General features: G+C 39.9%; 4 protein-coding genes across 9 annotated transcripts; 2 read left to right on the top strand and 2 right to left on the bottom strand.

The window, feature by feature from the left end:
* Window positions 1–659: 659 nt before the first annotated feature.
* LOC103992790 (large ribosomal subunit protein eL27x) lies at window positions 660–1392 on the top strand. The gene has a single exon (XM_009412636.3). It carries the CDS (start codon window positions 749–751, stop codon window positions 1154–1156), a length of 408 nt encoding a protein of 135 aa, XP_009410911.2. The 5' UTR covers window positions 660–748; the 3' UTR covers window positions 1157–1392.
* A 2013-nt stretch (window positions 1393–3405) lies between these two features.
* LOC135679523 (MACPF domain-containing protein NSL1-like) lies at window positions 3406–8994 on the bottom strand. 2 transcript variants are annotated; one of them, XM_065193380.1, is made up of 7 exons: window positions 8557–8994; window positions 8148–8386; window positions 6811–7015; window positions 6313–6396; window positions 6043–6226; window positions 5247–5413; window positions 3406–4274 (listed from the first exon to the last, which is right to left on the bottom strand). In XM_065193380.1, the coding sequence occupies exons 1-7, from the start codon at window positions 8836–8838 to the stop codon at window positions 3585–3587; spliced, it is 1851 nt and encodes a 616-aa protein (XP_065049452.1). In that variant the 5' UTR covers window positions 8839–8994; the 3' UTR covers window positions 3406–3584. The 2 variants fall into 2 exon arrangements, with proteins under 2 accessions (XP_065049452.1, XP_065049453.1); XM_065193381.1 differs by lacking the exon at window positions 6313–6396.
* A 939-nt stretch (window positions 8995–9933) lies between these two features.
* LOC135585465 (GDSL esterase/lipase At4g10955-like) lies at window positions 9934–15104 on the top strand. 5 transcript variants are annotated; one of them, XM_065193375.1, is made up of 5 exons: window positions 9934–10130; window positions 10383–10503; window positions 11185–11295; window positions 11380–11484; window positions 13700–15104. In XM_065193375.1, exons 4-5 carry the CDS (start codon window positions 11423–11425, stop codon window positions 14658–14660), a joined length of 1023 nt encoding a protein of 340 aa, XP_065049447.1. In that variant the 5' UTR covers window positions 9934–10130; window positions 10383–10503; window positions 11185–11295; window positions 11380–11422; the 3' UTR covers window positions 14661–15104. The 5 variants fall into 5 exon arrangements, with proteins under 5 accessions (XP_065049447.1, XP_065049450.1, XP_065049449.1 ...); XM_065193378.1 differs by adding an exon at window positions 13276–13398 and having other exon boundaries at window positions 9934–10503; XM_065193377.1 differs by lacking the exon at window positions 11185–11295.
* A 444-nt stretch (window positions 15105–15548) lies between these two features.
* On the bottom strand, window positions 15549–20525 carry LOC103992786 (RGG repeats nuclear RNA binding protein A). Its single transcript, XM_009412630.3, has 6 exons — window positions 20097–20525; window positions 19526–19946; window positions 19294–19438; window positions 16233–16391; window positions 16093–16155; window positions 15549–16006 (listed from the first exon to the last, which is right to left on the bottom strand). Exons 1-6 carry the CDS (start codon window positions 20275–20277, stop codon window positions 15812–15814), a joined length of 1164 nt encoding a protein of 387 aa, XP_009410905.2. The 5' UTR covers window positions 20278–20525; the 3' UTR covers window positions 15549–15811.
* Window positions 20526–21829: the final 1304 nt, after the last annotated feature.

The following is a 21829-nucleotide window of genomic DNA, read 5'->3' as shown; positions in this document are numbered from 1 at the left end:
GTCACAAAATTCACAGGGAAAATTCCTGAAATGTTTCTGGCCAATGCACAAGTTTGCCTGTAAAAAGATAGGCAATTTGTGTTCCATTTGTCAGATAACTACTAAAATCTTTCGAGTGATTAATAATTGTTTGACATGTTACAGTTTGGTGCACAAATTGCTCTCAAGCTTTTGCTTCCTATAAATTTGTCCTCTTGAGGGATAATATTTATATTATCCTATTTCTTTTTAACCTCCCATCTTCTTTTTATTTGATCAAATATATTTCAAGAAAATTTATGATTCATACAAAGAAAATGAAATTTGTCATACTTACCATGCAGCATAATTGTTGATGACCCAAATTTATGATTTTATAGCTCAAATGGACCCCCCCAAAAAAGTAAAAAAATAATAATAAATATTCGAGAAAATTGGTGCATTATTATTAGTTGATGAGAAATATTTCTACTTACTGTTTTATTCGTTTAATATAATTAGCTTTAGTAAGAAATTAGTAATTTACGATTTTGACCCTGTGTAGGAAGCTATCATGAACCGGTCCATAGTTCTAGACCGTGTCTAATTGCAACGGCCCAATTTCCTAGACCGGTTAGCCCAATGTCGGACCATTCTCCGCGGCGCCAACCTTAATTGGGCTCTATATAAGAACCCCTCTTCTACTAGGGTTTGCGGACTTCGTTGCGGCGGCGAGGAGGTGCACGATCCGGATTGATCGGGCGCGGCTGCTAACGGAAAGGAGAGGAAGATGGTGAAGTTTCTGAAGCCGAACAAGGCGGTGATCGTCCTGCAAGGGCGATTCGCGGGGCGGAAGGCGGTGATCGTGCGAGCCTTCGACGATGGCACTCGGGAGCGACCCTACGGGCACTGCCTGGTCGCCGGCATCGCCAAGTACCCGAAGAAGGTGATCCGCAAGGACTCCGCAAAGAAGACGGCCAAGAAGTCGCGCGTGAAGGCGTTTCTGAAGCTGGTGAACTACAGCCACATCATGCCCACCCGCTACACACTCGACGTCGATCTCAAGGACGTCGTCACCCTCGATGCGCTCCAGTCCCGCGACAAGAAGGTCACCGCATGCAAGGAGAGCAAGGCTCGCCTTGAGGAGCGCTTTAAGACCGGAAAGAACCGATGGTTCTTCACCAAGCTCAGGTTCTAAAGCAAAGTAGCGATCTTTAGTTTCATTTCTGACGCTGCTATTTTCATCTACATGAGACGGCATCATTTAATTCATGGTTGGCATGCTATTTGTCTTTGTGGTTTCACCTGTTTTTAGGACATGTCACGGTAATTTCCTGGATACTAAATGTTTTCAAGTCTGAGTTCATGCTGTGTTAGGATAATTTTGATAAATTGGATATTTAGGTGAGTGGCAGTTTGATTTGGTTTGCGTCATCTGTTGATCTTCGTGATGGTCGTCTAATTGTTATGAGGAATCTATTTGGAAATTCTCTTGATATATATATAGTAGTGACCCAGAGATTTCAACATGATAATTTTTATGTCTGAAATCTTCTGGTTGCTAGGAAAGCACGCTCTTGCTGGGGAGTCGAATTGTTGATTGCTGGATTCAAGGAGCATTTTTTATGTTCTTGGAATTCTATAAGAAAGGTTATACTGTTATTAGAATATGAGTCACTAGACATATGGTCTCTGCATTTTCACTTGTTTTTTCTTGCTTGAAAAAATATGGACATCATGAACTTATCATTATCTTGCTTGAAAAAAATACATGGATGATGGTCAGGGAGGCATGAGTGGGTTAGGCCTTAGGTCAGTGAGATGAGAAAGTGGGGAAGAATGAATGAAAAGAACAACAAAATAAATAAGGATTAAGTCAAAGCATACTGTAAATAACTCTTAACAAACTGAAAACAAGTTGGTAGGGTTTAGAATGATTTGGTTTCAGGTTGGCTTGTAGCTTGGCTTAAGAACATTGGTTTGGACCTAAATTGACCCAAGACCCAGCCCGATATGTTATTAGAAGTCATATCATTAACTTCACCAGGAAACAAGGAATGTCTAGCTATATATGGCTTGTAGTGCTTAGTGTTATTATTATCCTTAGCCTTATATATTATAGAATAGGATGATATCACAAAGTAATCCTGGTTTTGTCCTAATGGACTCGGCTCTTCTGAACTGGTTAGAGCTCTGTAGTTCTTTGCTTTTGTTTTTCCTGATGTCCTGGCAGCAAGGTTTTATGATGCATTTGGGAGACACATGATATGTCCTTGGAAGGAAGGAATGAGTAAGCTGAGAAAATTGTGGACAGTTTATACTGAAAGTATATTGTGCTATTTTTTCTCAGCTTTATTATTGGTTCTTTGCTTTTGTTTTGCCTGATGTCCTGGCATTGAGGTTTTATGATGCATTTGGGAGACACATGATGTGTTCTTGGAAGGAAGGAATGAGTAAGCTGAGGAAATTGTGGACAGTTTATACTGAAAGTTTATGTAAGTGTGCTATTTTTTCTCAGCTTTATTGTTCTGTCTTGTTTAGTTGCTCAGGAAGGTGTGGGAAAACTTTCTATAGGAATGTGAAGGTGTGTGCTACATCTTATTAGTGGGGTCATTATCTCTTGTTATGCATAGGAATTATGCCTGTTCTTTCTCCTTGGATTTCGAGCGGAAATATTTTAGTTGTGTAGTTAGGTCCACTGGTTTGGTTCCAATTATTTGAGCCTTCATTAGCAAGATTCTGAATGTCTTCCAATCACTGGATTGAAAACAAAGACTTCTCGTCCAATCATTTGTGTATTTAAACCTTTGTTGGCAAGGATGGACTCTTTGTTCAGTTCTTGACTGGATGGGTTTAGAAGTAGAAGATTTCTTGGAAAGACATCGATTTATATAATGGATATTATTGATAAAAGGAAGCAATAGTTGTTTTTTTGCCAATTTGAGGTGGCTTTACATATTTTGACGACGAAAAGCCATGTTTTGACAACAATGGGGTAATCAAGGATGGACTCTTTGTTCAGTTCTTGACTGGATGGGTTTAGAAGTAGAAGATTTCTTGGAAAGACATCGATTTATATAATGGATATTATTGATAAAAGGAAGCAATAGTTGTTTTTTTGCCAATTCGAGGTGGCTTTACATATTTTGACGACGAAAAGCCATGTTTTGACAACAATGGGGTAATCAAGATGGACTGCATAGAAGTCGTCATGCATGGAGCATATATTATTAGGGGTCAGTTGAGAGTTCTTTTTCTAGTGGAATCATATTCTAAGGTCATATATTTACCAAAAGATTACAAGTTTTTTTTCTTTAATTGAAGGATTGGATGATAACATGATTAACTTGTGTCTTTAGTGATATTGAGGGTTAGTGTGATATTTTATAATGTTTATGCCCACAATTATATTGAGGGTTAGTGATGGGGTAATGTTTAGTGCTATAATTAAGGAGATTACCATCAGGATGTTATTAAAATTATAATTATCTTATAATACAAAACATTATTTCTTGTTATACTGTTCACAAAAGTGTCTACAACAACGACCTAACTATTGAAGGAATCTACAACAAATTACTTTCTCTCTCTTAACGCCGACACCAGAAAGAAAATATTTGCTGTTTTCACATCAGGAAGTCATCCTCGGGCATTTCCACTAGCAATGAATACTTGACTCTAAGAAAGATCTTGCCGCCTTCGACGCACAACTTAGCCCCGGTGACCACCCAGTATCCTGGTAGATCATCTGGGCCCCTCGAAGTCTCTGTTGTATCGACAATTCTCGACATCTTTGGCATCCTGATCGGCACCGGCGGGCCCTTTGGGTAGATTGCGGAGTTCACCTCCACCATCGGCTTCGGTTCGGGTATGAGACCTGTGCTGAAGCGCGAGGTGATCAATGTCGAGATGATGCCTGATTTCCGTGACACCATAGCCGGTCCGTCCCACTCAGACCTTCGGATTGTCATCGAAGTGACATTGGAGAAACCGAGCCTAAGAAACAGCACCTTCCTCATGCCCATCTCCTTCACTTGCAGCCAGGCCTTGGTCACTATGGAGGCAGAGTCATCGATGCAGGCTCCATTGTATTGTATAGGAGCCGTGCAGACGTGAGAGAGCAGTGACCACTTGATGGGCTCATAATACTGTCGGTCGTTGAACACGGTGTCATCATCGGCATAAGTAGTTGCATCGGAGAGCTGGTACATGTTAGGGAGCGAAGAGAGGTGTTGGAGGTGAACCGCTAAGCGATCGTTCCGCTTGCCTTCCAAGTACAGCCGAATCCCTGTCACCGGACGGTTCCCTGAATCAACCTGTATCATTAGATATGTTAGATAGAAATATCGAAGATACCACGACGACACCGAGAAAAAAAAAAATGAAGAATAAGTAGAAAATTATAGAAAAACATGGGGATATATGAAAACCATAAGGACAATGGACAAAATTGATGCGCAAAGTTTCAAAATAAACTTGCTGATCAGCCACCTCCTTGACGTGTTCAATGTCATCATCATATAATCCGTCGGCTGAAAGGGGGATTATTTTTCTAATTCTACTTACTGAAGAATAACACAAGGTTCATGATCACTATTTATCAAGGAGAAGAGAGACTTCATCATCAAATGATCCATCGGCGGAACCGAAGATTATTTTTCCAATACTACTTACTGAAGCATGACAGAAGGTTCATGGTCACTCACTATTTAATGCCGAAGAAAGATTTCAAAATATTTCATGGCAAGAGAATCAACATTAATATTTAATAAAAGTTCATGGTTGTTGGGTGGTTGATGTCAACATATCAAAACAATAACCTAAAACAACTCAGACCTATTGTTCAAGACGGAAAGTCTTTAAGTTTGGGGTTACCTTTCAAGTTACGGGCAACCTAAACGTATCCATCGACAAACCAGCAATGACCAAACATGCATTTTCAGCCACTTGTGCTGCCCAAATGACCATATTATGGCAAGAGTATATGTTGTCAAATAACCCCAAAATTATCGGCAAAGAACTCGAAAACATATTCGATATCATCTCAATGGCAAACCTTTTTTTTTTTTGACAAAAAAATTGAGATCAGCATTTTACACTACTACTCTAGAATGATTCAGATAAAAGAAAGTTGCTATTTCAGTTCCCTGACTACTGACAGTACAGTAGTAAACCTACTCGAAGCAATACTGCATCTCGTAAAATGGCTTTGACTAGGCTGGTTTGCTAGAATCACCCAGAAAAATTCAGAAACTAACAAAAAAGTATTGGAAGGCACTGATGGTTACCTGGATGTTGTTAACATAAAGCCTTGGACCCAAAAGCGTGAACTGGAGTGATTGTAAACTCTGCTTTTTTACTCGTGGACCAAGAGGGAGCTCACCAAATGCTGGAGCCCAATGACGAGGTATTTGGAACTCCAAAAAATGTCCGAGTTCTTCAATTGGTGGCTTGTCTGAGTCATTAATGAGAACAGAATCAGAAGCTTCACTATGCAAGATAGAGAAAATGGCAGACATTTCAAAGCTACCCACATATCAAACAAAAAATGCATATTAGTAGTGCAAGATTTGCTTTCAGACAAAATGTATCAGAAAAGGAGGATCTTCATGAAGAAGGAACAGCAAAATATATGCAAAGACAACCAGACACACGAGAGACTCTTATTTGAAAATACATAAGGTAATAGGTGTTTTTTTCTTTTTTTTTAGTTCAAAGGGTAAAGTGATGAAGGCAGGATTCAAATCCTGCGATAACTTGTCAAAGTTTTTATCAGCCAAGCTAGCTGACACCTTCAAGATAATAGATTATTACTTATGAGGCAACCATTAAGAATACGCTATCCTCTAGATCAAAAACAAAGCAAGAGGTTTTATAATTAGTTGAATCTTAACATGTGTTTGGTATCACTCCGCAATCTTATAATACTTGCATATGGCATGACTTTATGCATATGGGGTAACTACAGATCATATAGAGGGCTCAATATTAATTGACATAGTGTCATGCTCTCTCTCTCTCTCTCTCTCTCTCTCTCTCTCTCTCTTAAAAGAATAGTGGTAGGAAAGATATCTGCATACTTACATCGGAGGTAAAGGTTCACTGCATGACTTAGGAACCCACTTCCTGTAATACCATTTAACAGAGAAGTTATAGGTACAAAAGACATTGTTACCAAATCTGGTGACTGTGGAATAGTTGCAAGCCATTTGTTATGGCTTTGATTATTGTTGATTCCTCCTCTTCTGACAACAATGCTTACTATATCCTGCAGTAAAGAGAACATGGAGGTTAAAGTATTGTAAGTAAAATTTCATATAAAGAAACACTTTTCCAATTAAATAAGAAACTTACATCCTTTTTTGAGTGTGATATAATAGATGACTGAACAGATGTAAAAAATGCTGCATTGTTTTCCTGTTTGTCAATCTTCTTGTCCTAAAATGCATAGAACATAAAAATATAACTATAATGATTCCATGTTATTAGCTCAATACGATACAATCAAATAATTAAGTTCCATTGGCACAGACCATATATTTACAAAATTGTATGCTTGTAGCAGGCTGTGAGGTGTATATCGCAAAGTTAACTATGCCACTAATTGCTAACATGTCTCACTGGGTTTTGCCATCTATTCTCCATAAAATGTTTTAATATTTTCTAGTACTCCCTCGAAGTTAGGCTCTTAACAAGTTCAAGAAGTGATTTCAGCGCAATGCCATGAGTCACTAAAATAATGAAATGGACAAACAGTCGAGAAAGGGTAAAGCCTTCGATGGTTCTCCATCAAAGGATTGTGGTTTTGATAATCTTTTTGCTTTTGCATAAGATTCGTGTTCTCATAGTTACCTTCGGCTTGTCTGATGATTTGCCTTCTCCCAGGATTAAGTCTCCATTTGTAGTTTCAGAGAATCTCTCATCAGCTAGCTTCTTTAGAAGATTCTGCACGTCAGTTTCCTGAAGAAGTGAGTCCTGCTGCTGTTTAACGCAGACTACATCTTTACCACCCATCTTCAATCCAACAATGATGTGAGTGCCATATTTTTCGATAAATCTGGATATTTGAGTAAAAAAGGTTCAAGCAATAATGTCAAAAGTAAAAGAAAAGAATTCAAGCTAAGACTGGCATTTCCAATATCTAAACGATTATTCTACTCAGTGAGGAGAACATTAACATAAAAAAAAGAAATGTTGCATTTCCTTTGGTACAACTAAAAGAAATAATGAGAGGATTGCAAGACAGATAATAAAGCTGGTTCTTTGTGGTCAATCCCCAATGAGAAGAATGTTGTGAAGGGTAGGATCTAAGGAACAATCATCCAAATCACCAGGAAAGGATTAATATCCATGGATTGATTAAGATGGATTTGTAGCAAGGTAGACAGATCCTATTTGAGCTTAAAATGCAACATAAGGAAGAAAAATAATCGGAAATAGCAGAAAAATGAAAGAGTTAAAGTTGTCAATTGGACCAATTATCCAGAATATTTGCAAGTCCAGGCATTATGTTGTTTTTTTGTTATTGCTAAAGGATCAGGAATTGCTGACATCAATATTCAGAAAGTTCATGTTCCTAAAAACGTTGTTCTAAAACAAATCCCAATTTACATGTGCACATGAAAGAACTTCTTGGAAGTTTCTCAAAACCAATCCTCCTATGAAACAAAAGCATGCTTATACAACATGCCTATATATGATAATATGAACACAGATGCTGCATATATCACGTTGGCCTGATGTTTTGTTTGAAGAATTTAGGCCTGATTGTTAAGCATTCCAAAATGAAATTTTCACCACCTATACTATATGTTAAGAAAAAAGAGAAGGCCCTGTTAATGCTGTTCACTTTTTTATGTAGTGGCTTTTAAATTATAAAGCATTTGTTTTCATATGGATTTGATTTATAATGCAGAACCCCTGTAATTGGTATCACTAGAAATGAAGCCTCAAACGTCCCCATGAGGTGGTATGTCATGATTAATGAATGTGCAGGCAAAATTTTCCCTGCATAGGAAATGAAAATTCTAGCAGTCCCGTGAAGGCTGTTGGTCAAACTAGCTGGGCTCTTTGGAAAATCAAGAATTGGAGATGAAGATCGAAACTAGCAATTTACAGGAGTTTTGATTAGAGTTCAAAAAGGGGAGCTTCTCACTGAGATTTATTTGGATTATCTGAAGAGGACTTACTCGGCCAATGCAGCAGGATCCCATGAGGATGGAACTTCTTGCTTAACTTTGTCAAGCAACACTACTCGAGAGCTCACAAGCTCGACACCGTAGAGAGTTACGTACCAAGCATCGAAGGCGAGGCTCTTGGTAGCTGATGCGTCCTTCTGCCAGCGTCCCCTGAAATCAAACATGGCGTTGAACGTACCAGAAGGTATTTTCCCCGACAGCGAAAGACACTGATTGAACAGCTCCGCCATCTGATCACAACCCAAAGATCAATGTTGAGAGAAAGATTATAGAAACATTTCTGGCTATAAATTAAGGCATAGGAACAAGCATCGCTGGTAGGGAAAGAACAAATTTTGATGGTGGAGACAGGTCATAGATGCACGTGAACCAAAAGGGGGCCATCGATCGGATCAAAGACCTGGTGAAACGAGACGACATCGCTCCGGAACCTCGTCCTCGACCCTCTGTCGCACTCGATGGACTTGGGGACGTTGGGAACCACGACTCCTCCCGGCAGAACGAGGTCGTGAGCGAGGCTTTGGTCGAGCTCGATCAAGCGGCGGCCTTCGGAATCGGGCTTCACGTGGGAGAGCCAGAGGTCGGAACACAGGTCGTAGCCGCAGCCGATCGCCGCCACGGCCTTCTCGGCCACCGCCTCCTGCGTCATCTCGGCCCGACCGGAAGGCACCATCATCATCATCGTCACTATCCTCAGGGATGGGTGTAGGGCGGAGACGGGAGAGAGGAAGAGGAAGAAGCCATGGACGAGGACTTCGTCGTCTTCCACACTTTATCCCATCGTTACTGTTACGGACACAGAAGCTTCGTCCCGTTTGCCCCCGAAAGCTATTGATGGATTGATCGCGATGCCACTTAAGGCGAAATGTGGCCGTCGGATCCACGGCCGAAGAAGAACCCGTCAAACCCGTCACTATAGCGACATGGGTCCGATAAGGAACCATTAGACCCGTTAAGTGCCCATGTGATACGCAAGTCGTAGCTTTTGCGACCCTTCTCGTGTTCAGTGCTATCCGCTACATATGGAGCGTGTGTAGTCTTCCACGTCATATATCCCCTCGGATTACATTCTAAATATTTTATATTTAATTTTTGATTTTGATTCTCTTAATTTTATGAAAAGCATAAGATCTTTATTGTATGAAAAGGTGAATAATAAGAGGATGAATTCATGTGAAAATTAATATAATACTTATGAACAGAATTAAAGAAAATAATGTGTGACGGTCGAGCTGTCCAATCAATTGAAGGTGGTTTTATTTTTTTTTATCCCAAAATTGGATTGTCGATATTAATTATTAATTAAGCAAAAAAATTGACTCACCAACGGTCGTATTCGTACGAGTCGTGACGTGGAGACCTCTGGCGGGGTGGGGATTTCGTGCTTGGTACCAGTCAGCGTTCACGGTTGCGGTATGAGGAGGACGGGGGATGCGACGCTCGTCGAGGAACGACGCATGGCACGATTTAAGAAGCGAAAGGAAGGTAATGCCTTGTTCTTTTTGCCTATCTGCACGCAATTATGCCTCTCCCGTGCGGCAACAATGCTGATGGGACCCACCGTTGCACAGGCGTTGATTGGAGAAGAATGAAGAAGCGTGGTCCGTCTAACGCGTTGACAGACGATCCAGATTGCCAATAAACAGCTTTCCCGAGCGGCACCGAAGGGACGAAGATCTCTCCGTCGATCGGCCGATGAGCGCGGATCTGCACGAATCTCGAAGCAATATGGAAGCCAATCACAGTCGACTTCGCGTGAATCGTAGCTTTCTTACAACTCTACCCAAACCCGCCCCGAAACACTTGAATCGTACCTCTCACTCTCTCTCTCTCTCTCTCTCTCTCTCTCGATCATTCCGGGGGAGTACAGCAAACCAAAGATCTCAATCTTGCCTAGCCCTCCTCCTCCGCCTCTTTTTGTTATACCAAATTCCTCTTCTGATCCTCCTTGGAGGAAGTCAAGGAGAAGAAAAGGTCGAACAAAAGCCGATCGATGTCGTTTCCTTGATGGCTCTACAACTTGCCCCTTTTAATATTGGGACTACATTAAGGAAATTTGTCAACCCTTGAGTCGATTGGTTGCTTTGAGGATACTTAATCGTGGACTAGTTCTTCTTCGCATGAAAATTTTGTTTCTTGTCGCGTTTGTCGAGGGTCTCTACGCGTTCTTGTGTTTCTCTAATGGTTGAATCTGCGCTCTCTTCGGTGGTGCCTTTGATGGTGTAGGAAGTGTAGAGGCGGAGTAGTGGCTAGATCATTTGGATTGCCGGCCCAAGACTGTGGAGCTGGGATCTTGAAGGCCTGCGGTCTCTGGCGAAGCAGCGGTTGGATGACTTTACACTCTTCGGTATGCCTTTGGACCTCTGCAATGCGCTTTCGTTTTTATTCCGATACTTGATTCTACGTAGGGACATGATGGCGACGATGGATCGGGTCTTCGGCGGTGGAAAGCTTGTTCGTTAGAGAACTTCCCTTCTCGCTGATTGTAATTCTTAAGAAAAACCCTGCTTCTTTTGTGGGGTCTGATTCGATGTCGGCAAAATCTCGCTCTGGAGCATAGATGCGCATCCGCTATATCTTAGGGTTTTTTTCGAGTCATAAAGAAGCTGCCTTTCGTGTCACGATCAATGGAGAATCGTGGATATTAGGGCTCTGAAAAATCTAGTCCTTAGTTTTCATGGGCAAAATCACTTTTTCCAGAAAAAAGATATGTTAACTATGCTAAAGGGAGTAAAACATTCTGTATCTTTAGCATCATTGTAGATACATGAAGCTCGAAATTTGTTTCATCTCCTTCCTACTAAATATACGAGATCTTTCACACTCCAGCTTAGCTTTGTGTTTGAATGAGTGCTAATAATTAGTTCATTCTTGAAAAGACGGCAAGTATTAACAGCCATTTTTCATGCTTTACATTTGGACATATATGTAAATTTATGTTGTACAACTGCATTAGCAAGAAGCACATTCTGGCTTGAGTAAATGAAAAGGTAGCTGATCTGTTAGTTGTGTATTTTTTGTTATGCAGGTTATTCCAATGTAGCATCACTAGTGTTGAATCTTAGAAGCTAACTTGATACTGAGTCCTTAATCAACATGCTTATCTAGATCTATACTGGAAAATAAAGTTGTGTCCAAAGTAAGTGCTTGTAGTTGTGGTTGGCATTTGGGGTGCTTATATACGTTATTATCATGATTCTTATCTTTTTCTTTCATCTTTCAGGAGTTACTTGAGTGAATCATTGAAGACTACCTAAGACAAGAAAATGACATCACAAAGGGATGTGTTTGAGGTCTCAGGACCTATACATCTGACCTCAGTAAATTGGTAAATTCAATCGGTTTTTCTACATTTTGCAAACCTTTCCTTGACAATGGCATTCTACACAACTGTAGGAAATTACTGCTCTATTCAACTTTCTGATCATCGAATCCTTATCACTTTATGATGCTTTCTTATATAAATTTATATACCAGTGTAACATGGACAATTTGTCATGGTAGTTTGTTTCCTAGAGCCTGGTAGACCGTCAATTGTTGCATGTCTCCTGGATTGCTTCAAGAATGGTCTAAACTGAAATAAAAGATGAGGACAACCATCTGTGACCATTCCATGGTTAAAAATGATTTAATCATACTTGAACCACAGTTTATATGCTGAAGGATGAATATATCTGGAAGCATTTATCAAAGGTTGAGAGTTTGAAAAATATTTTTACATCCAATGTAGTGTCTCGGACCCACTTACTAAAGATCGAGGATTTGAAATTTTATTCAATGTATTTTTGATGAAATTTTATTCATTAGTACCTGCTCTAGGTAAATATGCCTCAAACACTCCTGAATATGTCCTAAGTTCCTGAATTTGTCCAAGAGAAACTTGGTCATGCAACCTTGGATGATAAAAAGGAGCGTAAGACTGGGTGGAAATAAAACAGACCAAATAGGCAATTTGTTTATTTTTATTGAGTTCAAATTAAAATCATGTTCCAGGTAACCTTCACTCCTGGATCGACCACTGATAATGTATTTATATCCTTCTTGTCGATTACATGTAGGTTACAACAGTGGAGAAACTTTTGCTAAACTGGAAAGTCGACATGTATCACCATCAACATCCCAAGACACTCTGAAACACATCTCGAAATGATACAGTTTGGCAAAAATATTACATTAGAATGATAGCCACAGAATAAGGATAAACCATGTTGAAACCTGTGGGAATGGTAAATCCACCATTCTGAAAAGTAAAGGTGGATGAAGAAATAGCTTCTTCCACAGTAATATAGGATAGGATCACCACTTGTAAATGGAAAGAAATGAAAATTAGTGAAAATGCATTGTATTTTTCCCATCTTTCACTGGCTGATTACCTTTTAAATAAAGGTTTGTAATACAGTAGATAGACAGCACCCTGCTCATTGGAAACAACTGAACATATCTCATCACTAAATTTTGTAGCTGAGCCTCAGTGATCAACAATCAACCTATCGGTGTTTAATAGTCAAAGCCATTAAACACTCATAACTTTGGTAGCAAAATATATATCTTACCTCCCTTATTGTATGTTGCAAAAAAATTTAACCAAGCCAATTTAGCATTGATAAGGGTCACAAGGTTGATTACACATGCGTGACAAATGTTTAAAACATTTGTCACGCATGTGTAATCAACCTTGTGACCCTTATCAATGCTAAATTGGCTTGGTTAAATTTTATTGCCACATACAATAAGGGAGGTAAGATATATATTTTGCTACCAAAGTTATGAGTGTTTAATGGCTTCGACTATTTAAATTTTTTTTCACCATTTCTCAAGAAACAGTTGGTACTTACACGGGTCCTAAACTTAGTCTGAGCCTTTTCAGTTTGCAATGAAAGTTGTTGCATTCATAGATTCCATTGCTTACGTAAGAACAAGTACTTATAACAACCTGGTTAAATTAAAATCAAAATTCTTCTGCATCATATATATGTAGTTCTTGACCATTCTGCATTATAAAAGAACTCACTTTTTTCATTTTGTCCACATATTTTTATAAAACGGAAGTTAAAAAGTAAAGGAAGAATGAAGTATTGATTATTAGTGGGATGATTCAGGAGTCTTTCTTTGTTTGTAGGTTGCCTTAACAAGAAAAGATCCCCTATTTATTTGAGCTTCCCCACAAATCCAGTACAAATTTATGAATTGTAGCATGGAACCTTCTACTCCGTGGCATGGTGTATGCATTTGAGCAAATCTGGTAGTTCCTCATCCTCACATTAGCTCTTCATATGGTATTGTCTCAACAAATAAGCAGTTCTTTGAGAATTTATATAATAGAAGATCAAATAGCAATTCCTAGTTAATGAAGTTAACCAAAATAAGTCCAAGAACCCCGCATTAGTTTGGATTGGAAGCAGCAGCTTGCCTGCATGAAACCAGAATTGCTAGTAATGATGAGTCAGCTATACATTCTTGTCAATTTCTCAACAATCTTAACAACTTTCTTAGCTGTTCAACTTGTTAGGATTTTAAATTGATTATAAGATTGTTTTGAGCAGGAACTGCCTACATTACCAAAGATCAGTTGCAGCCAGTCTGGTTCAAGGTGCATATGTTCTAGAACGCGATAGACAACAAAACTGTCAAGGTTCAGAAGCTTGTGCGCCTCCTTGGTGGGAAAGCTTCCATTTTGAAGTAATCCGTAAACTAATTGATGATTCTGATTTCTCCATCTTTGGTGCCATTTATGAATATAGACCTCCTGTAAGCTTCCAAAATTCTACAGTTAATAAAGCTCCAAGATTTGTGATAGTCTTTCGAGGTACCATCACAAAGAAAGAATCTGTTTCTCGGGATGTTAAACTGGACTTACATCTTCTCAGAAATGGCCTCCATCAGACATCTCGGTTTGAAATAGCAATGCAGGCTGTTCGTGCCCTAGTTTCAGCTTTTGGACATCAAAATGTATGGATCGCCGGTCATTCTCTGGGGGCAGCCATGGTGACACTTGCTGGGAAAATTATGGCTAAGGAGGGTATGAATCTCAAGGCTTTTCTCTTCAATCCACCATTTTTCTCAGCACCAATTGAGAGGATAAAAGATAAGAAGGTTAAGCAGGGAATTCGCATCGCAAGCAGCTTTATAACTGCTGGACTCACTTTGGCCGTGAAAGGCCCCAGTCACAAGTCAGACTCATTTACAAAGTTGTCATCATGGGTTCCGTATCTTTTTGTAAACCAGGCTGACGACGTCTGCTCATCTTATGTGGGTTATTTTGATCATCGCAAAAAGATGGAGGAAATTGGAGCAGGAAATATTGGGAAGTTGGCAACACAGAACTCTGTCAAAGATCTGTTTTTAAGTGCTTTTGGAATGGAGTCAGAGTCATTGCACCTCCTTCCATCAGCAAATCTGACTGTAAATTCAAGTCCTGCTCCAGACTTCAAGCATGCACATGGTATACACCAATGGTGGAGGCCAGATATTGATCTGCAATCAAAAGTGTACCTTTATGACTGATATAGAAGGGGAAGCATGCATTATAATCGATGAAGCAGTGCACTTAATCTTTCTCAGTGGTAGGGAATATGTGGTGTGATGGGCTAGCAGATCTTCTCAGGCGTTTGATGCTTTAGTGAACAATAATAATACGGTTAACATGGAAGTGATGAATTCTTCCACACTCCCATCGTAATTGTTGTCGGAGGTTGTATGGGCCGAGAAGGTGTTTTCGGAATGAGACTATGAACCTAAGTTGCTCCGCATCACTCCGGCTTTCATGTCTTTCTCTGTTTGAAGATTGTACTATGTTACAATTGGTGTCAATGTCATGGAGTGATGCAATCAAGATGCACGATCGTGATGTTTTTTAGATGTTGTTTTTCAATGTTTTCGTGTGTTTTCGGATAGACAGCTTGTATGGGGTATAAAGATACACTATCAATAGCAATTTCTTCTTTGCCAGCAGTGTTTTTACTTTTTGTTTTTGTTCTGTAAAAGTCAAAAACATTTTTGGCTGTGGTGGATTCACATGAAGGGCAACATAGCTAAAACAACATTGTTTTTGTGTGTCATATATTGATTTCTGATTGATGATATATCTCAGGTGGCATCAAGATCAATGGGGTTCTCAAGTACTAGATGAATATTGTTGATGCACTTACCTTTCCAGTTCGGCCACGTAAGGGTTAGCTAAGAAAGGATGATTGCAAATAGATGTCGAGATGGTTGCTAGTACCAAACTCCTCGAACTTCTGTTATCTTTCCACCGATGCTCACCAGGTGTTCGATCGGAAGCCTGAGTGAAACCATTATTTCAACGACTGCAGAGCGATAGAATGCATAACGATGAATTGAAGTGAAACAAACATTATGGACCCAATTTGAAGAACAGATACCCGCAGCAACTTCAGAAGATTAAGAAAGTTTAATTCAGAAATCCAAGAATGACAAAATCGAGGTGGGCAGTTCATAGCGATTAACGAAGGCCCTGGACATCATCAGTAATAACTTTGACGACTCATGGCTCAGGCATACATAACATCAGAAAAGTAAAACAAAAAAAACTGGATGCATCAATTATTGTACTGAATTCTCACGACCCATGAATCAGAAACTGACTGAGAATACGAATAGTGGAGATGTACTGATGGGAGCGACGTTCATCCCTCTTACTTCCCACCAAGAGTAGGGAACTGCCCGGGATCCTCGATTGATGGAGCAGCAGTTGGGAAAGTTGAAACCCCACCACCAAAACCACCTCCGTATTGTCCACGGCCGCCTCGTCCCCTCCCACGACCACGGCCACCTGGACTATAGTATCGCTCTCCTTCAGCCGGTTTCAGAAACTCAGTGATGAGCATGGACTACCAAGGAAGAAGTGTCATCAGACTAAAAAATAAATAAAAGCTTAAGGCTACTATATTCAATCTGATAAGCAGTAACTATATACCTTTTTGCTCCTTTCATCCCGATCAGCATTTTCTTTCTTTTTTCCTGTGTCCTTATCCGAACCCTATGAGATCAATGTTGTATCAAAAGAGATGCATATATGATTTATAAAGAAATATGTAAAAAGCCATGGGGCATTACCAACTTAACAAAAACATCATCATTTCCTTTCTTCACCGAGAGTTGCTTCATGGACTGCAATTCCTCATCAATTTCAACCTTCCTTTCTACATTCTTCAGTGCAAGTAAGGCTTTTCTTTTCTCCTCCCTCAGTTTCTCATACTCCTCCAGCGTCATCTCCTACTCAATTGAGACAAAATATATCATCATATTTGGTAGAAGCGGAAAAAAAAACAAAGATATCAAGAAAACCACCAGGTTGACTGAAATTCTAACATAGATTGTGCCTCACAAAATTCAAACCAAGAGGTCAGAAGAATATGAAAAAGCCGAGGGAGGTGGTAATTGTTTCAAATGATAATTACAAGATGTCATTTTTTCTTTCACATTAGATGCTTCCACAGAACATGGAAGACCTAAAATATGTCCTTGTGAAAAGCAAGGTACAAGCTACCTACAGTGAGCTGGTGCACCAACCATTTACAAGCTTGATGAGGTTATATAGTAGCAGGTTTATCCTACAAGGTGTCGAAACCACTTCAGATACTCCACCGTAGGATTTCCTTCAGTAAGTTAGAAAGCCTGCTCTTATTTGTATCTGCAAATAATCCTGCTCCTATAGGACTGAAAATTGATGACATAAAGTCAAGGTTCGCCATACCGATGTGTACCGCCCGGTACGGGCGGTACGTACCGGTCCGAGAGGCGACCGGTACGCGGACCGCCCTCTACCGAGCGGTACACCAAAAAAAGCCTGTATCGGGCGGTAACGGTCGAAATTTCGACCGTTACCGCCCGATACCACTCGGTAACGGTCGAAATCGACCGTTACCACACTGTAGCAGTGCTCGAGGAACTACCGATACCCAACGGTCACACTCGTCCGCCCAACGTGCAAAGGCAAAGGGGAAGGCAGTAGCATCAGTTGCATCGTTGGAAAGAATCGAGTCGGGCGACGAGACACCTTCACAATCACATTCTCTTTCTCGTTCGATCCAGAGACATGACAGCAACACGGACGGCAGTGCCTCAACAGATGATGGCGATGATATCGGGCAGTCGTTGGTCTCGTCTGCACAACTTGAGGGTGGTGAATGGACTGAGGAGCAATATTTTACACATACCACTCAAGATTCAGATCATAGAACTCAACAAGGTACTGGTCAAGTTTATGCGCGGAAGGGGAAGGAGAAGGGGAAGGGGAAGGCAATGGATGAATATGAACAAATGCGACAGAGCATACATGATATAGACACAGAAAGAGACTCATCGTATTCACAGCCATCGTATTATGAAGAATCATATGGGCAACAACAGTATGGTGATAGTTGGTCATCCTTCTCTGAGCAACAGCATGATACAGAACAACACCAATATATGCCTCAAGAGCTGCCTCGGACAAATATGATTTATGACGATCAATCTACGATCAGTACCACATTGATGCATCAATGGCATACGGTGTATCAATACACTATGTCATGGGATCAATTTCATGATTGGGTCCAACAAACGTATCATATTGATATGTATCGGATCGAGGACCCCGATCCACCACCCGTGGAGGCCCGTCGTTCGTTTTGGTGGTAGAATTAACAATCAGGTATATCTAGATATATGATTATTTAATTCATTTGAATTTTAGAGTTTATATTGTAACAAAATAGTCTAACAATTCAACTGATTTTTCTATAGATATTTTTGAATCTATAACGAGCTGAAATACGAACCTCGAACAAGACTACCTCAAAGCCGGAAAAAGATATGTGATGCTATTTTTACCTAATTTACATTGATTTTGCTAAACTTATACTATTACTATATTTATTTGTAACTTGAAAACTCTATCCTAACTTTTTTTTTAATTTTCAGGTATTTTCGGAGGGATAAATCGGTGAAATCAGGTGTACCGAGCGGTACACCTCGGTATACCGCTCGGTACGCCGTACCGTACCGTACCGAGCCAGCGTCGAAACGTCGGTACGGTACGGTTCGGCGAACCTTGCATAAAGTATCAAATGCTAATGTAATTAATTGAAATTTTGCTATTAGATTAAGGTCAATCTATAATACCTACCTCTTGGAATCACAAAAAGAGACTCCTACATCTAGACTCGTACTAAACAAAAGTAGGTGATCTCCCAAAAGAAAAGCCAATTAAAATACCCATGTTTCGTCTAATATCCTTTGTTTTAAAAAAATGTTTAAGAAAATATGTGGATTTATCCAAGCAAGATATAGCACCAAATTAATAAAAAGATCCATTCTTGAAAACTAAATTTGCAGACAAAAAAGTAACTAGATATTCAAACCATCACACATCAATCTGTGGTGCAAAAATAACATTCGGAAGAACTCTACAGAGTACATCTCAAGTGCATGAGCATGTACTCCACGTATGAGCAAGTATGTTTAGATTCAAATACAAGTGATGAAAAAATTAGTTCAATTATTGAAGCAGATTAAGCTAACATATTCAGCATAAACAACAAACATCTCAGATCTGAAACTTCTTCAATTATATCCATTCAAGAAAGGTGCTGCACACTAGCATTTTAGAAGCTTCATGTGGAGCACAAAGTGAAAATTAATCTTAATAATGGAAATCCACCCTAGTGAAGACAAACACTTCCGGGAACAGATAAATAGCATACAGTACTAAACAAAAAGTACAAATTAAATCCAATGAACAAGAACATCCTCTATTCACCATATAAAAACTATGTAAGAATTTATCATTTTAGGCCGATGCATAAAAAACAGTGTTCTATTTTCTAGATTATCTAATGACAGCTGACATGTATACAGAAGGCACATTTATACAGGTTCAACCAGCTTAAACATCCCTTGCCTGTGCAGAATGTCAGTGCAAACAATTATTAAAAGCAAGGAAATCTGTGATTAGTAGAATTAGACATCAAGATGTCATCCATTATACTAATATATTTGACAAAAATTGTTATCAAGCATTCATGTAGGATTAAATTTGAAGAAAAAAATCAGTAAGGCAGCAACAAAACACATGTTCTCCACCAAATCAGAGTATACTCAAATAGTTATTCTTTTGTACAGAAGCACTCACCTTATCCTCTTCCTTCTCTTCTGTCTCATTTGTTGCACCCTCCTTGGTGTCTTTATTCACTTCAGATGATGGCACTCCATCCGCCTCCACCTGCTTCTCAGTTGCAACAGTCTTATCATCGGTGTTAAGAGTCTCCTCCTTCTCCCTATCACATAAACAGCTTCACAATTAGAATATGACATAAAAAGGCTCCCCTTAAATATATACTAAAAATGAAGAATCAACTCTTAACTGTGCAACAGTCTCATCAGTGGCACTTCCCCAATTCCCGCGGCCTGCACCATTGCGTTTCGTCTCATACCCACGGCCTGTACCACTCCGCCGTTCATAGATCCTCCGTGGGGGCCGTTCAGAGTCCCCTCCAGCCTCCCCATTCCCGTATCCACCACGTCCCCCATAGCCACCACCACGACCTCCACTGAATGGCTGTCGGGGTGCTCGTTCCCTCTCCCTAGCAGAGTCTGCATCTTCACCTCCTCCAGCACCATCGGCAACGTCATAACCCCGTGATGCTCCACCGACACTCCCATTTACAAAATCACGATTTTGACTCATCCCACCCCCTCGTCCACCCCTACCACGCGCAAACCCACCACGGAGAGCGCCGCCACGAACTGCTCCAGTGCTATTCCTCACTTCCCTTGCCTCCCTCACTGCAAGACCAAATAAGCTCCAATCAAACAGCACCAAAGCAAGGGGAAAGAAGAAATCTTTCTAACAGAGCTAACGGAAATCGCTACAAAAAACCACAATACGTTTTCCCATACTACACTCAAGAATCAAACCAACTCGACGGGACCGACCGGCTTGTGCGGGAGGAAGAGGCTTGGCGGGAAGCTTCGCCGGCGCTCGGGCAGCAGCGGCGGCGGCGGGAGGCGCAGCGGCCTTCATCGAGGCGATTTTCTGCTGCTGGGATGCGAGGAGCTGTGAAAAATCCTCGCTGTCGTCATCTCCGAGGAGATCGAAGGGGTTGACGGTGGCCATCAGTGCCAAGAGAAGCCTCACGCGCCGGGAACGGACTGTCTCGAGAGAACCTAGAACTAAAAGAACGCCAACGCCGGCGGGACGATCTCCATGGGAACCCTAGATTTGCGGCGGTACCCCTCGATGGGGGGCGGCAAAGATAGGGTTTCGGAGTGCGCGAGAGGGAGAAAGAGAGAGATGCAGGCGAGCAAAAACCCTAGCCGCAACACGACTGCGAAGTCCGACCAAATACCCCTCAACTCTCCCCCCTCGGATTTGCTTATGAATCAGGTTGCAGAATCCAAAATGACATAAATACTCACAGTTCTCCGCCATTTCTTTCATTTATGAGATGATAAAGAATGGGTTTTTTGGTCAAATGGATGACTTCGTGCCCACGGTCGTGGCCTATCTCTTGTGAAAAGCTCGTGTCACTGTGGGGGAAATCGGAACCGTCAAATTAAGATCATGCGGGCAAGATTATTTTGCCCACCTTATGAGGTGGATTTTTATTTAGGTTGTATAACCCATCCTGTTTGTTTGTGATCAGTATCATTCTTTGTGAAGAGAGGAACGATTAAAAAAGGGTAGGATTTACTTTATAGGTATTGAAATTAAGAGATTTATAAATTATCACTCATTCAAGATAAAGATTTATCTTGAGATGGTGAAAATCGATTATCTAGAGGGAGTAGAGATCAAGAGTTAAAAAAATTAAATAAAACTTAGGATCTCTTACTAGTGTTTATATTTATTTTGATATTTACTTATATTAATTTTATATCACACTTGCATCATTAATCAATTAATTATGATAAAAAAAATTAAATATTCTTAATATCATCAAATATTTTAAGAGTGCATGTGGTTTTGACAATTTAGACTAATCCACGTTATCCAAATCTAGAGATGAGATCGATACATTAATGTAAACAGGTTAATCTATAATGTTGGTGTTAGTTGTACGTGCCCTATAAGTCAATCATATCAGTGATAGCACATGTGATATGTTACGATGATCTCTTTATTTATTATTATTGGTATTTTATCATATATTATCTAGATGTATATTGTGATGTCCTTGGATCTATACAATGGGAATCAGATCGTGATTAAATCATTATAATGAGATCGATTCGTCTTTAAACATATATCTTAAATCATCCCTGTCATAGGTTATTCGAGAAAGACATCGAGATAACAGGATAGATCAATATATTATATACTTGTGTCGTTGTAGGGGAAATTGGAACCGTATGTTCCGAGCAAGATTATTTTACCCACCTTCTGAGATGGATTTTTATTTAGGTTGTATAACCATCTGTTATGGCACTCGCTACCACCACCTGCTCTTTAACACCTAAGTTTGCTTTGAATTCTTCTATTAAGTAATCAATATTATTCTTCGTAAAGAGAGGAACAATTCAAAGGATTTACTTTTTAAGCATTCAAATTAAGAGATATATAACGATAGTTGATTATCACTATAAAGACTTGATTTCGTTTATACTTATTTTAATATTTACTTATATTAATTTTATATATCATTAATTAATTAATTATGATAAATAAA

Source organism: Musa acuminata, chromosome BXJ1-7, assembly GCF_036884655.1.
Source record: "Musa acuminata AAA Group cultivar baxijiao chromosome BXJ1-7, Cavendish_Baxijiao_AAA, whole genome shotgun sequence".
Classification (NCBI taxonomy): Eukaryota; Viridiplantae; Streptophyta; class Magnoliopsida; order Zingiberales; family Musaceae; genus Musa; species Musa acuminata.
The sequence above is the reverse complement of the archived record's forward strand: the minus strand, read 5'-3'. Positions and strand labels throughout refer to the sequence as shown.